Here is a 17711-nt window from a genome sequence, read left to right on the forward strand (position 1 = left end):
GATAGATAAGATATAGAGAGAGAGAGATAGATATGTCAAACAACAGATCAAGAGGAAGTGGAAGTACTTCAACAACATCAACTTCATCAACACAAACAAACAATCAGAATAACAATAATGAATCCATTGCTATACTTGGTTGTGGAAATATTGGACTGTCAATTGCCCATGGACTGGTCAACTCGGGTCTGTACTTGGCAAAGAATGTCATCTTGACAAAGAGGAACCCAGAGTCCCTGGAAAAGACCATGTCGCCATTGGGCTTTGCTGTGATGTCTGATAACGCCGCTGCCGTGGCCAGGTCCCGTGTGATCCTGGTGTGCGTCACGCCCGCCCAGCTCGACAGCATACTCGCCATCATCCGTCCGTCAATCGACCCCCTGCGCCACATTGTCATCAGTGTGGTGAGTGGCGCATCCATCTCCGACATCACCTATAAGCTCGGACGTCCAGACATTGCTGTGGTGCGCGCCATGCCAAACACCGCCATCCAGTACTGCCAGTCGATGACGTGCATTGCCGTGCGCGGTGTCAACCACGAGATGGGCGCCTCCGACTTGGAACAGCGTCGCGACGACGCCCTGGCCACCTGCGAGCGAATCTTCAACGTGCTAGGCATCTGCATCACGCTCAAGGAGGAGCAGATCGTGCCGGCCACCGCGCTATGCGCATGTGGCATTGCATTCTTTGCGCGTGCCATCCGTGCTGCATCGCAGGGTGGTATTGAGATTGGATTCCACGCCGAGGACGCCATCAAGATCGCCGCACAGACCGCCAAGGGTGCCGCTGTGCTGTTGCTCCAGGGTCATCAGCATCCCGAGTACGAGATCGACAAGGTAACCACTCCCCAAGGCTGCACTATTGCTGGTCTGAACCAGATGGAGCACAGTGGATTCTCTTCTGCCATGATCAAGGGTATTGTAACGTCCGCTGAGAAGGCTGCCTCGCTCTACAGTTCAAAGAGGCAATCACAGAAACCACCCCAACATCAACAGCAACAGTCGCAACAGCAGCAACAGCATGTTCAAGCTCCACAACAACACTACCAACAACCTGCTCCCCAACCCCAGGTACAACATCAACAACAACTACAACAACATCATGTTCCAGAGCAGCAACAGCAACAGCACCAACCACAACAACAAAGGGAACAGAGAGGACAAGGACAAGGACAGGGACATGGTCATGGACATGGTGGTCATGGACAAGAAAAGAGACAGAGCAATGGTAATTGGTCAAGAGAACAACGTCAGGAGAACGATGACAACAACAATAACCAGGACACAAAGAGAAGATCTCAACAAAACCGTGGTGGCGGTGGCGGCGGAAAGAGACGTGATGATCACTACCAGAGACAGGAGGAGGATCATCGTCAACAGCCAAAGCTAGATATGGATCATGTCGATAGTGCTCTCAGACAGACAAATGAGAAAAGGATGCAAGACAACAGGGACAACAGGGACAACAGAGACAATAGAGACAACAGAGACAACAGAGACAACAGGGGCCACCAAGACAGCCGTGAAAGAGGATCACACCGTGGTGGTGGCGGTGGAGGAGGTGGCAAGGGAAACAGATCGCATTCCAACCAGAATGGACATTCGCATGCCGAGCCTCAACAACAGAAGGAGCAACAAAAGACGAATGAGCCAGCACCAGCGCCAGTAGCCGCGCCACCTGCAACAGCAGTAGCAGCAGCTGCCAAATAATTGATTAATTAATTAATTAATTGATCGATTGATTGACTGATTGATTGGTCAATGTACCAAGTCATCATTCAGAAGTATGTATGAGCTTCACAATCCAAAGTTATATATATTATATATATTGAATAAATAATTCAATCCGAATTGGGTCTTGCTCACCAACAATGTAAAGTCAATCATTCATTCAATCAATTTTGGTTTCCACACCAACATTCACGTGATCGCGCCGACACTGCACGCAGTGTGTCAGTGAATGGGGTTTTGTTAAACTCGAACCAAAGGTCACCATCAAGTCATTATTATCTGTATTCAGATGTTACCTCTGTATAGTTATAATCGAATGATTGATTAATATATATATATATATACTTTACATATATATATACAAACAACAAACAACAAACAATAACAAGCAATAATAATAACAACGATATATGTATAGATAGAATGGTGGAGATCATATCATTGTCAAACTTGTTGATACAACAGATTATTTCAAACTTGGGATGCAATGTGGATCGTTTATGCTTTGTTCTTACATGTTCAAGGTTCTTAAGACATCGTGAACGATTCTTATTGTTCAATCTCGATCTGACTTATAGGACATTGGACTACTTTCAAGACTCAAAGCTATACAGTTATCTACCTACCTTTCTCAGCCAGATCTATCAATCTTTCATGTTAAAGGCTGGCACTGATCAACCAACAATACTACATAAACATAATAGTGGTGTGTATATCTCTGCTGACGAGGACAGGCTACAAGTCAAGTCAAGTCACATTACTCACACTCATTCATGATCACAGATAAACAACCAATCTCAATACCAGATAATGCAACACATGTTTGCTTTGGCGAATCGTTCTTGGAGTATGGCGACTCATTCAACTCGACGATACCACCCAACTGCATCCCTCCCTCGGTCACTCACCTTCAGTTTGGTTATCAATTCAATCAGACGTTGATGCCGGGCACGATACCCGACTCGGTGACACTGATCAAGTTTGGACACGGCTTCAATCAACCGTTGATGCCCGGCTCGATCCCATCGTCGGTGACCTATCTAAAGCTGGGCTTCTGTTACGACCAACCGCTGTCCACGGCGGTGCTGCCAGCGTCGATCATCAAGCTCAAGTTTCGCTCGAAATACTCTTGTACATTAGCGCCTGGGTCGCTGCCAAACTCGATCGAAACAATCATTGGACTGCCGCAATTCAAAATCGCCATTCCCAACTCTGTCACACAGCTCAACATTGGTCGACGCTTCAACTCGACCATCCCTGTCGGTGCCATACCAAACTCGGTCACCGGTCTCGTCATTGGCGAGTCGTTCAATCAACCAATCAGTCGGGGCGCCATCCCCAACTCGGTCAAATACCTAACGTTTGGCGTACTGTTCAATCAACGCATCGACCCGGGTGTCATCCCTGCTTCTGTCATCGACATACAGTTTGGTCCTCGGTTTAATCAGCCGCTGGTGGCGGGCGTCATTCCTCCTCACACCAAGTATCTCAGGTTCGGCACTGATTGGAATCAAGTGATCACACCTGACATCATCCCGCCGTCAGTCACACACATCAAGCTTGGCCAGCAGTTCAATCAACACGTGGATCTAAAGAGTTGGGCGCCATCTGTGACGCACCTCATCCTGGGCTACCTCTTCCACTGCGACGACTATCCACAGTTCTTCAGCAAGAACACACTGGAATCGGTACTGTCGTCCGTTTCAAACATTCATCTACAGATGGAGGATGAGCTCTATGCTCTGGTGAACATCCGAGCGATCGACAAGGACGTTGTGTTTGTGCTCAATGAGAATCTGGAGGGAGGCTTCCTCTCGCTGCCTCGACTGCTCAGTCTGGCCAAGCAGGAAGGTTCAATCTATTGTCACGTGGCAAACAAAAGGATACAGACCTACGATGATGAAGACGACGAAGACGATGCAGAGGGTGCCGACAACAACAATGATCACTATGATCTGGAAGAATATGACAACGACAACATCGAACTATAGATAATAGTAAATCAAAGTTGAAATCATGTCCTCTCATCCATGTGCGTGACTGAGTGACACAGTGACTGACTGACTGACTGACTGAGTTGGTCGGTACATGTATTGTACTAATTAATTAATTACACATTATGATCAAACAATGTTGATCCTTTGAGCTATGCTCAACTCATCCTGCTGTACAACAGGTGGTTGTTGCTGTTGAGGTGGTGGCTGCTGTGGACGTTCGTCATCACTGTCGTCTTCATGTTCGGATACATGAATCACTGGTGCTGCCGATGTTGTTGTTGTTGATGATGTGACGGCACCACCACCATCCTTCTCATGATCAATGTCACGCTTGCAGAATGGACATGATTTGTTGATGACGAGCCATCGGTCCACACAGTCCAAATGGAAGTGATGTCTACACGGCAATATTCTGATCTTGTCGTCTTCATCATACTCGCACAGACAGATTGCACAACTACAGTCATCCTTCTCCAGCAGACCTGTATGGAACTTCTTGATTGTGAGCTTCCTGATCATGGCATCGGTTGCGCCACGGCTTTCGGGAGGCGCCATCTCGACGCCCGCGCCAAGTCGCATCAATGAGAACATGCAAGAGCAACAACAGAACATTATCGCACCAGATGCCAATATAATTTGAGTGATGATCACTGAATATGTTACCCAGAATAAATATGGCGAGGAGGAGGGCTAGAGGTGGGAGGAGGGAGAGTCAGACATGGACATGGAGCGGACCAATCAATCAATCAACGTTGCTTACACATTTATCACTACTCCTTGCTTTGAATGTCCAGATGATGCCAACGAGGAACCAGGTGATATAGAAACATGATAGCATACGATGCACAGTGTTGAAGATGAACTGTTTACGCAGCAATGATGGAGGTGGATTGCCATTGTCGTCTTGTGATGGTAGGTTGACAAAGAGGAAGATGAAATTTACAATGATGAGCGATTGGATCACGATCTGAACCGAGGACCATTGCTTCAGTGGGTGATCACATGCGTGTTTCCAATCAGTGACCAATGCCACAAACAGTACAATCGACACTGGTAACAAGTATAATATACCAGCAAATAGCAGGCGTCTAACATATTGATTGATTGATTGAGTAAGTGAGAGTAATGATTGAGTGCACACTCAATCATACATACCTTAGAAAACCGTAGAATGATATTGGCCTCGACAACTCATTCTGAATGAACAGGATGTTCTGTGCCTCACGACCAATCTCGTTGTCGGTAGTGTCACCCACATCGATGTGAACGACTTGTTCACTGTTAGATGACTGAACATTTGAAGATGTTGTTGTTGTTGGCATAGTTGTTGAGGTTGATGAAGTTGAAGTTGTTGAAGTTGTAGTAGTAGTTGTTGTTGTTGAAGTACTTGATGATGAAGTAGTTGATTGTAATAATGGACCATCTTCATTGACATCATCATCGTCTATGTCATCGTCATCATCATCATTGTCATGGAGTGCCCTCAACTTCTTCTTGATCGTTGAAGTAGTAGGCTTTGGTTTATGTATTGGTAACACATGATCATTCATTTGATGACCTTCCAATTGTTGTTGTCTCATTCTCTTTTGATATTCTCTCCTCTCATTGATAAGGAACTCCTTCTCTTCTTCACTATCATACTCTGGACCATCATCAACACCACCACTATTACTACTATTACTACTATTGTTATTATTGAGTACTGTACTTATATTACTAACACTAACTTTCCGTTCATGTACATCATCATTATCATCATCTTCATCATCGTCATCATCCACCAGTAGTTCTTTCTTTCGCATGATCTTTTAAATATATGTATGTATGTATGTATATAAATAACTATCTATCTATCCTTCTCTATCTCTATTTGAATGTCCACATTCAACAACAAACTCTAGAGTTTCAAACTTTCATTCGCTTCTACCCACCTTTCGCATCAATCCCACATTGATCCACATGGTGATGTGGCTGCACAATCACTGAGCAAAATTAATTAAGATCAATGATAATTTGGGATTGTTATTGGGCATGTCCAATCATAGACATAATATCAACTCTTATTAATATTTGTATTATTTAAATATAACCATACTTACAACTACTACAACTACTTTATAATTTTATCATTTTTTTATATAAATATCTTTGTGGTAGTTGTCACGACCAAGGGTGCCTTTGGATCTGTCATTCAACTTTTCATTCATCTTGTCAACAAAGTCCGATCCGAATAAGGACCCACCTTTAAATCAATCACATCAATCATAGACGACACACACATACATACATACATATACATCATTTATATATATATTGAACATACACATATAAAATGAACAAGTTGATCATCCTCCTCGTTTTATTGATTGTTGTACTGATAAGTACTATGACGACTACAGTCAATTGCAAGTCGATCTTATTGCAAGGTACAAGAAAGCAGTCGATCTATAACAAACAGTCAATGGATTGTGGACCCCTTGCAACATTCGACGATGAGGAGGTTGGAAAGAGTGGTATCAAATGTCCAGACGGAAGTTACTGTCCATCATCAAGCACCTGTTGTCCCAGTGGAAATGGTGGCTACGCTTGCTGTGGTCAACCAAACGCATCATGTTGTACCGACTTTAAATATTGTTGTCCATCAGGTTTCACATGTAGTAAGTACTCCCAACCTTCTCAACATTTATCATTAACTAACTTTACTGGTGATGTTCATTGCACAACCACCAACAGCTGACGATGGCAAGATGTGTATACCACCATCAATGTATCAACAACAGTAATTACTAGTCAGCAACAAGCAACAACAACAAACAACAACAGTATCACGATCGTCGCTACTTTATTGCGATGAATACCCAACTTTAACTTAACTTAATTTAATGACGATGGTCATCCATCCATCCCAGGCCACATCCAATCAAAACATACAATAATAAAATGATATTTATAGTTTGTGTGTCTGTATGTCAATCAATCCAAAGGCAATTCATTGTATACATAAATGATGATTATTATTTAGATCAAGATCGATTAATTATCTCTAGACATGTCAAGCTTATTATTTGTTGTGTGAAGTTATTTATTATTATTATTTTTAATTTTGAACAATGTACGGTGCGCAAACAACTTCATCACCCATCTTGCTATTGAATCGAATTGTGAACACCTCAAACCCTCTTCTGTTTGTTATTTGTGTGATTAATGAAACAACAACAACAGCAACATTGTTCATAATAACGATTCATTCATTCAAATATACAGTAACAAACAAAACTATTAATATATTTTCATATATATATAGTAGTAGTAGTAATAGCAGTTGAAGTGCAGCTCAAGTAATACTTTGTTTGACACATTATTATAATTATTAAAGGATGGGTATGTTTGATCAACAACATATATCGATCGATTGAAGATGATTGATCAGTCGACACTAACAAACATATAAACTATGTCATTCAAATCATTATAATGCAGCAACAACAAACGAGTCTGATTATCATCCAATAGCGATATTGATCGAGGAGTTGAAGAATGAGGATGTACAGCTTCGTTTAAACTCAATCCGTAAATTACAGGCAATTGCTAAGGCATTGGGTCCAGAGAGAACTCGTAACGAGTTGATTCCATATATACAGGGTAAATGATTGATTGATTGACCGACACAAGATGATCAAAGATGATGAGGTGTAGACTAACACAAACAACAAACAAAATAATATAACAGAGACTGAAGAGGATGAGGATGAAGTGCTCGTTGCACTATCAGAGGAGTTGGCTAAACTCACAGACTTTGTTGGTGGAAATGAACATATTACTTGTTTGCTACCACCATTGCAAACGTTGGCAGGTGCAGAGGAGGTCATTGTCAGAGAGAAGGCTGTAGAGGCCATCTGTAAGATATGTCAGGATCTTCCACAGCGTGCCTTTGAGGATAGCTTCTTGCCATTGGTGCTCAACCTCTCCAAGGCTGATTGGTTCACATCGCGTACATCTGCATGTGGATTGTTGACTGTATCATACCCAAGAGCATCACCAGACATGAAGAAGAACCTTAGAAAGTATGTCATCATACCATCAATCATCGTTGTCGTCATCAAAGTACTCACACAGCCATTGCCAACAACAGGACCTTCATCACTCTCTGTCATGATGACACACCAATGGTTAGAAGAGCAGCTGCCACTCACTTGGGTGTATGTTATGATTGATTGATCGATTGGATTGATTGGATTGACCCTGTACTCACACTAATCATACACCTCAAACCTTTATAGAACTTCTCCAAGCAAATTGAGAAGGACTCGGTCAAGTCAGAGATGCTTCCACTGTTCACTTTCTTGGCCAGTGATGAGCAAGATTCAGTCAGACTGCTTGGTGTTGAGAACTGTTCCATCATTGGATCCATTCTCACCAATGAGGAGAACGTTCAATACATACTTCCCATCCTCAAGTCAAGCGCTCAGGACAAGTCCTGGAGAGTCAGATACATGGTCGCAAAGTTCTTCAAAGAGGTACGTACCAACCTCTATCTCCAAGCAATCAGCCAATCAGTCTTGTCTAACACCTCATCCACATTACATAGCTTTGCGATTCAATGGGACCAGAGATCACAAGATCAGAGTTGGTTCCAGCATTTGTTAAGTTGTTGAAGGATACTGAGCCAGAGGTACGTACTGAGGCCGCTCAGAGAGTGACAGAGGTGTGCTCGATCATCCCAAAGGATGTGGCCATCAAGAGCATCCTCCCATGCGTCAAGGACCTCGTCTCTGATTCATCACAACATGTGCGCGCTGCACTGGCACAAGTGATCATGGGACTGGCTCCAATCTTTGGAAAGGATGACACCAGACAACACCTCTTGGACCTCTTCCTCCAACTGCTAAAGGACGACTTCCCCGAGGTTCGTCTCAACATCATTTCAAAACTGGATCAGGTCAACAAGGTCATTGGCATTGAAATGCTCTCCCATTCCCTCTTGCCAGCCATCGTTGAGTTGGCTGAGGATCAACAATGGCGAGTTAGACTTGCTATTATAGAGTACATCCCATTGTTGGCTTCACAATTGGTATGTAGTCCATAATCAATCAATCAATCAATCAATCAATCAATCAATCATCAAATTAATCATACTAACATACTTTACTTATTATAGGGAGTTGAGTTCTTTGATGAGAAACTCGGTAACCTTTGCATGACATGGTTGGGCGATAGTGTGTTCTCAATCAGAGAGGCAGCCACCAACAACTTGAAGAAACTGACTGAGGTGTTTAGCGTCGAGTGGGCCAAGTCAACCATCATCCCAAAGGTCCTCACCTTGCACTCTCATCCAAACTACTTGTACAGAATGACAACTCTTTTTGCCATCAGTGTATGTATCCAAACAATCATCAATCAATCAAACAACAATTTTACAAATGACTAACATTATTACACAAACACATAGGTCCTCTCCCCAGTCGTTGGAAGCGATGTTATCTCAAGCTCTATGATTCCATTGCTCTCAAAGATGGCCACTGACAAAGTGCCAAACATCAGATTCAATGTTGCCAAGACACTCCAAATCATTATCCCTCTGATCGACAGCACTCTGGTCCAATCCAAGGTCAAGCCACTGCTCACCAAGCTCATCTCGGACGAGACTGACAAAGATGTAAAGTTTTATGCCAACCAAGCCCTGCAGCTTTGCTAAAGGAATCAAACAACCAAACCCTCTGCATGTCCGTCCACGTCATCGCTGCCTCCCCAGACGTCTCCACCTGCGTAACGGACAATGACAACAAGAAACAAACACAAACCACCATTCTCCATCCACCTGCGAATATCATCACCACGTACAACAACAAAGAAACAACAACATTACCTTCTTCTTATCTATCTCAATAAATAATGCCATAGTATCCATGGATAAATACATTCCGGACTCTTAATTGAGACAGTTGGCATATAGCACCTTCACTATTTTCCGAACTTCGGCTAGTCCTCTGACCTCAAAATTTATGACCCCTAGGAGATTCGAACTCCTGACCTGAAGCTAACTTCTCTATTTTAGTTGGAGACTTATGCGCTACCACTGCGCCAAGGAGCCTTCAAATTTGGACAGTTTTCCTATTCCTATTTTATCGGGATTTTTTGGTTTTTTTTTCGAACACGAGAGTAGTTGTTTAAACAAAAAGACATCTTCTAGGAATGTCAAAGAGTACTCTTTAGTTGCAACTAAAGAATATATAATGTCGAATAATTATAATTATAAATACTTTGCAACCATGGTTGCAGTTTAGTCCCCTTGTTCTCCAAAAGATTGAAACAAATAAAACCAACTAACTGACTTATGAACACTTTCATAAAACAATTAATCAAATAGTTACAACATAATATATAATACATACAATGGCAAAAGAAAAGAGCAATAAGTTCAAACAACAGAAGATGAAGGCTTGGGAGCCTATCCTTACACTGACTCCAGCTATTATAACATTCATCGTCATCGGCATTGTGCTCATCCCTATTGGAGTGGTGATGCTGAAAGCATCCAATGACGTTGTCGAATCGATTGTTCGCTACGATGAACGCTGCCCCGTCGGAGGTCCATTATGCAACATCACGATGAACATACCAAAGAAGATGGAGTCACCCGTGTACATGTACTACGGCATCGAGAAGTTCTATCAGAACCATCGTCGCTTTGTCAAGTCTAGAAACGATGACCAGCTGCGTGGCATGATGGTCACCGACATGAAGAAGCTAAAGGAGGACTGCGAACCTTTCACATCATTGAACGGCACACTCGATACTGTCTACCTACCGTGCGGACTGGTCGCTCGCAGTATGTTCAACGACACGTTCTCTCTGTTTGACAAGGATGGCGCTACCGTCGTTCTGCAAAAGAAGGGCATTGCATGGGGATCAGACATTGACAAGAAGTTCAAGAATCCACCCGCTGACGCCAAGGGCATCAGAATCATCCCCGACTACACCGACGAGGACTTTATCGTGTGGATGAGAACGGCCGCTCTACCAGACGTCAGAAAGCTGTACAGAATCATCAATCAAGACCTCCCAGAGGGCAGTGTCACCGTCTCTATCAATGCAAACTACCCTGTGGACTCTTTCGACGGCGAGAAATACATTGTACTCACAACGGCCACATGGACTGGAGGCAAGAATGCCTTCCTCAGCTATGTCTACATCGTTGTTGGTGCAGTCAGTCTCTTTATTGGCATTGGTTTCTTGGTCAAGCATAAGGTTGCACCAAGGAAGCTTGGTGATACAAGATACTTGGAGTGGAACAACAAGGATAAATAGATGGATTAGATGGATTAATCAATCATTATCGTCTAAAGACTACACAACAACATTCAATCACCAATCATAGCGTAACAACCAACACCAACTTGAAGCGTACATTGTCTATCCCAGCAGAGATAGATGATGTACTTGTAATTTACATTCATTCAATCAATCAATCAACCTGACTACTCTACTCTACTACAATAATAAAACCTTTTGCTGACAAGGAATGAATGATGGATGATGATGTCCACTTGAGTTATTATTCTCAGACAAGAGTATTGGTTAATTGTTGCTGTTGTTGCTTTGAGGAGGAAGAGGATAAGGAGGAGGAGAGGGAAATGAATTGAAGAAGTACATTGGTGTCTGTGTCTGTGTCTGTGTCTCTTGTTGTGTGTGTATGATTTGTCTCCAGCATTACTGATAAGATATATCTTAGAGAGACACGTGATTATTTGGTTGGCTTCTTGTCATCCTTGTCCTTCTTTCTGAACAAACTCCAGCTCTGCTTCTTCTCTGCTGGCTTTGATGATGTCGACGTGGTGGAGGTTGTCGACGACGATGATGATGATGCGCCTGATGACGAAGGTGATGTCGAAGACGTCGATGACTTTGATTTGGATGACGACGAAGATGATGACTTTTTGGAAGAGCTGGTCGCAGGTTGTTTGTTAAAGGCTGCCTTGATCGCCGCTGCGAATATCTCATTGACGCCACTACCTGTGCGAGCAGCACACTCATAGAACTCCATCGCTCCTATCTCCTTTGCAAGTGCTACTCCCTGTGTTGTTGTAAGTGTGATCGATTTGATGTTGTTAGCATGCTTGCTCTGTCGGTCTGTTTATGTTGATGGTATCACAATCCTTACCTCCTCGCGTGTAATTGGTTTCTGATTGGTCTCTGCCAGCTTTGCCACCAGCTTTTTTGTCCTCCCTCAGATCGGTCTTTGTAGCCCACGAGAATGATTGGTGTACCAGCATTGCTCTGTGTGATCTCTTTCAACCACTTATACTTTATATTGTCCATCGAATCCTTCTTGTCGACAGAGTAACATATCAAAAATACATCAGTCTAACGTACGTATATGTTAGTGAATGAACGAATGGTAGGTTGGTGGAGTTAAACTTACTTGGGGATATGATAGTGGTCTGAGGTTATCATAGTCTTCCTGTCCAGCTATATTGATTGATTGATTGAGTGGAATGTTCCAATTGATTAGAGTCAGTGTTTGTTTGAATGAATGATCCCAGTGATTGATTGAGACTCAGATGATGATCATACCTGTATCCCAGAGGACTAAATTTACAGGCTTATTATCGTACATTTCGAGGCAGTTGAAGTTATCTGTTGTTTGTTGTATGTAACAGTCAGTCAGTATGATTGTTCATGCTCCTGTCCTGTCCTGTCCTGTTGTGTCTACAAATAGTATGTCTTACCAAATACTGTTGGGACGTAGTCTGTTGGGAAGGCTTTGGTTGTGTATAGAATCAGCAGAGATGTCTTTCCAACAGCGCCATCACCGACAACAACGACCTTAACAGTCTTTTTGATTCCTGTTGCCATTGTTGTTGTTTTTATTTAATTATGTACAATCGTTATGTATTAATGATACTGGATATGAATATGTATATATATAAGTATAGTTATAATCAAATAAATAGTAGTTCTGTGTATGTTTATGTTTATGTTTGTGTGTTTGATCACTACCTCTCAGTTTTTGATCATTCCATCCCCCACACATCAAACCAAACAGGATAACAAAAGTCGGAAAAAAATTAAAATGGTGATGGTGATGGAGAGATGGGAAAGAGATAGATAGATGATCTAGTAAGGATGTACATAATTAATTTATTTATATATATATATAAATTTAACTGTATGTTGGTTCATAGTAGGACAACAAGATGTTTGGAACCAAACGATCGAGATTCTCTGGTGCCAAGTAGGTCTCCTTGACATCCACATACAGTATGTCAACACGTTGATGCAGTGCCTGAAGTACATCCCTGAGTGGCTTATCATTTGGTGTCAACTCCTTCCTCTCCACACTAGCAGCCTGTCCAGTTGATGGCTCATACTCAGCTGGCACAGAGTATAATATCACGTTCTGAGGGAATGCCTGGAGGAGACGTGCCACTCTCTGCACAATGTCCGAGTACTTCATGGTCTTGATCACACCAAACTGGAAGGAGATGGGCTGTCCGGTGATGCTGTTCTTATGTTGCACCATATGGAAGTTGATCGTCGTCTTGTTATATACATAGTTGAAGTAGTCTGGCACGAATGGTATGCGTGGCAGATCGCGAAGTTGTTGCTGGCGCTGGCAGTAGATGATGTCGCCGTGTCCAATCTCATAGGACTTGAGCGTGCGGTTTGGATCCAGCTGGTAGACCAGGCTCATTGACAGGTCGCCATAGAGCATCAATGGTCTGTCTGGACTTGCTCCAAGCTTCTGATTCAATATCGGTACCAAATATGATATTGAAGTATTTGCCTGGCACACCTTTGATGTCAAGAACTCAATAGACTGTGTCTTTGCATCATAATACTTGAAGAATATCAATGCATGATCAGGTTGGATTGGATCAAAGAATAAGTTCTTCTCCTATTTAGATTGATTGATTGATTGATTGAGCGTGAGTGAGTATGAATGTGTGGATGTGGGGGTGGAATGATTCCAGATTCTGATTGAGATCACTTACATTCGGGGTTGGAGAGTTGGATACCTCCATGTGAAGTCTGATCTCAACTTGTCCAAAGTATGAGATATATTGATTGACTGATTGATTGATTGAGTGAGTGGAATGAAGTTAGCGAATGATCAATGATCAAACAGTTGGAGTGTACACTTACATATATCTTCATCATCAAGGATGATTGGACACCGACTGACTTTGGCAGGTTTGGACTTGTTGTTGTCCCAGAACCATATCCTTATTCTCTCAAAGGCGATGCCATACATCATTTGTAGGAGCAGCTTGAACTCCAACAGAGTGGTGTACTTCCTGATCTTGACAGTCTGGTGCTTGTTGAAATCGATCAGATCAAATGATTGCCGGGACTCAAAGTCCGTGTCACACGTTAACTTTATCGTGTGGTAGTAGTACGTCTCCTCATCCGACTTTTGCTTGGCATATGCCTCTGCATCATCCACTGCGCCACTTGTATTGAGGTATCTATGATTACAATACAGTTGGATATGTGATGATCTCATGTGACTATATGATTGTAGACTACGTGATTGATTGATGGTTAGTGGGTGTGATTGAGTGATTGATTGGAACTATTCCATGATGGGTGATGACATACTATCTGTTATCAAGATTGCTTTGGGACATAAAGTGGATGGTCACATTGACAGAGATAGTGTCATTCTCAATGAATCCAGAGTTCTCATCACGAAGAGTGTCCAAAGACATGAACTTCTTGAATCCCCAATTGATGCTGCTGTAACAGAATGTGTGGAATGAGTCTAATTGATGATAAGTCAGTGATTGATTGAAGGAATGATCGGACCAGGATAGAGGGTACTTACACTTCCTCTCAGACTTGGATGGATTCAACTTGTTGATGATGGACAGTACGAAACAGATGTATTGTCTGCGCTTGGGGAAGGTCTTGGGGTCGACAAAGTCTAGGTATAGGGAGAAGAAGTTCTGAGCACTGTTGCCTTTGGGGAACACGTAGAATCTCCAGTTGGTAGAGTTCAATGTGAATGTAGGCGAGTAGAATGACTTCTCCAATGTCGAGAAGTTAGTTATATCGTAGGAGAAGTTGCAGGGTCCTTCACCCATGTTGTTGTTGTTGATTGTTGGTGTTGGTGTTGGTGTTGGTGATTCCATCAATGTTGTCGTGGGATTGGGACTTGGACTGGAACTTGGACTTGGACTGATGGGACATGTAGATGGGAGACTGAGGGGTGACTCAATCCTGAATGGCTTGGGACTGAGGTAGTCATAGGACACAGTGATCAACTCAACATTGATGATAATAATGTCATTCTTGATGAAGCCATACTTTGGGTCCATCAGTGTATGATTCTTGATGAACTTCTGGAAGAGCCAACTGAATGAGTTATATGAATAGACATTGCTGATGACTATAATGAATGATGATGATGAGCTGTTAGTGTTGATGATGAATGAGTAGAGCACTACTACAACATACATTTCTTAAAGTGCTTGTCTGGATTGAGTTGGTTCTCAATCTCAACAGAGAATGAGATGTGCTTGCGAAGCAATGGAGTTGTCTTGATGTCCACGAGATCGAGATAGATTGAGAAGAAGTCGGTAAGGTTCTCCAATGGATAGCTTATTACCTGCCACTTACTACCCGCTATCTTATACGTTGGTGACAGTATCAACTCTGTTGACTGACCCTTTGTAGCGTGGAATGTGAAACGTCCACAATCCGCTGACTTGTCCAAGTTGGACTCGATCTCAAAGCTAATGTATTGATTGATAGTTAGTATGAATGTGATTGGATGATTGAATGAATGAATGAATGAGGGGAGTAGGACATACTTTGGAGTGGACTCATTGTAGTTGGATGACATGACTGTGAACTCGATGTTGATTTGGATGGAATCATCGACCATGTAGCCATTGTCGGGGTTGAGGAGAGTGGAGAGAAGGACAAACTTGGGGAAACCAAAGTTCATGTTCTTGTCGTCGTAGAGGTGATCGACCCACTTCTTGAGGTTCCTGTCGGGATACTTCTGATTGACAATCTCAATGGCAAAGAAGAGATGCTTGATCATCAGTGGCTTGAACTTGACGTCGAGCAGATCCAGGTAGACCGAGAAGAAGTTGGGCGACGAGTAGCCGTTGGGGAAGATATAGATGCGCCAGTTGGAGCCGCACGAGTGGAACGTGGGCGAGTAGAAGTTCTCAAAGTGATGTGAGAAGTTGGTCATCTTGTAGGAGAATCGTCCAAATGGCTTGGGTCGCAGTGCGTCCGTGTTGTCAATGGTCACTGGCGACTGTATCTCCACCTTGATCATCAACTTGTCATCGATCAAATATCCATTCTCCGCCTTGACCAATGTCTGAAGACTCAAGAAACTGACGAATCCCCAATTGACTCCTTTGAATGAGAACTTGTGGCTTGAGTCTAGGATGGGAGGGCGAGGCGAGGGCGAGGGTTAGGGCGAGGGTTGAGGGCGAGGGTTGAGGGCGCCAAGATCAATCAATCAAACATACTCTTTCTAACATTCTTCTTGTTGTTTAGTTGATTGAGTAGGGTAAGGGTTAGACCAGCATCCTTCTCGAGTAAGGGGTTGTGACCAATGTCAAAGTAGTCGAGGAAGATGGAGATGTTGCCTGGACTGTTGTTGCCTTCGGGGAAGATGAGCAGACGCCAGTTGGCGCCGCACAGGTTGAAGGTTGGCGTGTAGAAGCTCTCCTTGTACGTGGAGAAGTTGCCAATCTCCACGGTCTTGCAGCCATTGGTGGCCTCGTTAAAGTCGCCAAAGATGGAGGCGGCCGTCGACGACGATGGCGAAGCGCCCGATATTATCGGGTGGGCAGTGTTGCTTGTGTTTGGGTTGGCGCTGCCCTGCCCTGTGTTTGCGTCCACGTTTGATTTCTGTGTGCTGGCAGTCAAGGCTATTGACTGCTGCTGCTGCTGGTGAATGGTTTGTTGATTCTGAGTTTGTGTTTGTGGTTGGGTTTGTTGTGGCTGCTGGGGTTGTTGGGTTTGTGGCTGTTGTTGTTGTTGCTGTGGCTGTTGTGGCTGCTGTGGCTGTTGTTGGGGCTTAGGTTGAAAGAATGTATCCGAGAGTGTTGCCCAGAAACCCTTCATTTGGTCTCAATATACTGTTTGATTGATTGATTGATTGATTGGCTGTGTATCCTTCCTTTGTCTTTGGGAATATATAAAAGTAATTCTGTTTGTCTTGAATATAGATGGCAACGTAATATGGCCGCCGTTGGTTGGATTTGCACTCAACAGCAGCGACAAGATAATAAAGATAAGTATATTCGTTGATGGATGATGGGATGATGATGATGTTGCGCAACTAAGTTTAATAATATATATAATATTATATAAAGAGTGAATGACTGGATTGGATTGGTTAGGATGGATGATGGATAGAGATAGATAATGAAAGAGCAGTTATACAACTATCGTTGTTGGGTGTTGAATGAATGTGTCTGTCTGTCTGTTTGTATGACTGTGTGTATGTGTATATGAGAGGAGGAGGAGGTAATAATGATGCGTTGCGTGATTGATCAATCGCAAGTCAAGCAAGCAAGCAGCAGGTGGCTGGTGCTCATGCAGCGGCACAATGTTTGTTTGTTTGTGCAGATGGATGGACAGCGGCAAGCTCTCACTGTGCTGCGGAAGGAAGTTGGTGATGGTGTTTTAAATGTGAGTGATTGATGGGTGGAAGCTGTTTAAACCTGTGAGTGTGAGTGAGTGTGTGTGTGTAGTTGTTTGATTGATTGTGTGTGTGTGTATGAATGAATGAGTGTGAGAAATTAAGGTGATAGAGTGATCGTAGGTTTGAGTGTTTGTGTTTAGGTGAGGGTGTGTTTGTTTGATTGATCGTAATGCTTAGATAGAGGGCAAAAATGGATCTAAAGATGGGTGTGGGCGTAGGCTCATAGGATCAGGTTAATATAAAATTGGTATTTGACTTGCAATGATCGTGCCCGATCCCATTATTGTGGGAAGTAAGGGGTATTAT

General features: G+C 43.1%; 7 protein-coding genes across 7 annotated transcripts; 4 read left to right on the forward strand and 3 right to left on the reverse strand.

Annotated features, from left to right (window-relative positions):
- Window positions 1–32: 32 nt before the first annotated feature.
- Window positions 33–1709, forward strand: SAMD00019534_091060 (hypothetical protein; the record flags this gene model as incomplete). The annotated part of the gene is made up of 1 exon (XM_012895520.1): window positions 33–1709. The coding sequence occupies one exon, from the start codon at window positions 33–35 to the stop codon at window positions 1707–1709; it is 1677 nt and encodes a 558-aa protein (XP_012750974.1).
- Window positions 1710–2384: 675 nt separating this feature from the next.
- On the forward strand, window positions 2385–3721 carry SAMD00019534_091070 (hypothetical protein; the record flags this gene model as incomplete). The annotated part of the gene is made up of 2 exons (XM_012895521.1): window positions 2385–2436; window positions 2514–3721. 2 exons carry the CDS (start codon window positions 2385–2387, stop codon window positions 3719–3721), a joined length of 1260 nt encoding a protein of 419 aa, XP_012750975.1.
- A 132-nt stretch (window positions 3722–3853) lies between these two features.
- Window positions 3854–5529, reverse strand: SAMD00019534_091080 (hypothetical protein; the record flags this gene model as incomplete). Its single annotated transcript, XM_012895522.1, has 3 exons — window positions 3854–4417; window positions 4488–4815; window positions 4883–5529. The coding sequence occupies 3 exons, from the start codon at window positions 5527–5529 to the stop codon at window positions 3854–3856; spliced, it is 1539 nt and encodes a 512-aa protein (XP_012750976.1).
- A 659-nt stretch (window positions 5530–6188) lies between these two features.
- Window positions 6189–9422, forward strand: SAMD00019534_091090 (hypothetical protein; the record flags this gene model as incomplete). Its single annotated transcript, XM_012895523.1, has 10 exons — window positions 6189–6384; window positions 6461–6506; window positions 6681–6691; window positions 7208–7369; window positions 7458–7791; window positions 7860–7926; window positions 8008–8244; window positions 8316–8798; window positions 8886–9101; window positions 9177–9422. The coding sequence occupies 10 exons, from the start codon at window positions 6189–6191 to the stop codon at window positions 9420–9422; spliced, it is 1998 nt and encodes a 665-aa protein (XP_012750977.1).
- A 698-nt stretch (window positions 9423–10120) lies between these two features.
- Window positions 10121–11035, forward strand: SAMD00019534_091100 (hypothetical protein; the record flags this gene model as incomplete). The annotated part of the gene is made up of 1 exon (XM_012895524.1): window positions 10121–11035. The coding sequence occupies one exon, from the start codon at window positions 10121–10123 to the stop codon at window positions 11033–11035; it is 915 nt and encodes a 304-aa protein (XP_012750978.1).
- A 436-nt stretch (window positions 11036–11471) lies between these two features.
- SAMD00019534_091110 (hypothetical protein) lies at window positions 11472–12583 on the reverse strand (the record flags this gene model as incomplete). Its single annotated transcript, XM_012895525.1, has 4 exons — window positions 11472–11801; window positions 12150–12196; window positions 12302–12364; window positions 12457–12583. 4 exons carry the CDS (start codon window positions 12581–12583, stop codon window positions 11472–11474), a joined length of 567 nt encoding a protein of 188 aa, XP_012750979.1.
- Window positions 12584–12890: 307 nt separating this feature from the next.
- On the reverse strand, window positions 12891–16822 carry SAMD00019534_091120 (hypothetical protein; the record flags this gene model as incomplete). The annotated part of the gene is made up of 8 exons (XM_012895526.1): window positions 12891–13625; window positions 13723–13799; window positions 13874–14253; window positions 14330–14492; window positions 14556–15119; window positions 15188–15465; window positions 15544–16132; window positions 16222–16822. The coding sequence occupies 8 exons, from the start codon at window positions 16820–16822 to the stop codon at window positions 12891–12893; spliced, it is 3387 nt and encodes a 1128-aa protein (XP_012750980.1).
- Window positions 16823–17711: the final 889 nt, after the last annotated feature.

Source organism: Acytostelium subglobosum, assembly GCF_000787575.1.
Source record: "Acytostelium subglobosum LB1 DNA, scaffold: scaffold21, whole genome shotgun sequence".
NCBI lineage: Eukaryota > Evosea > Eumycetozoa > Acytosteliales > Acytosteliaceae > Acytostelium > Acytostelium subglobosum.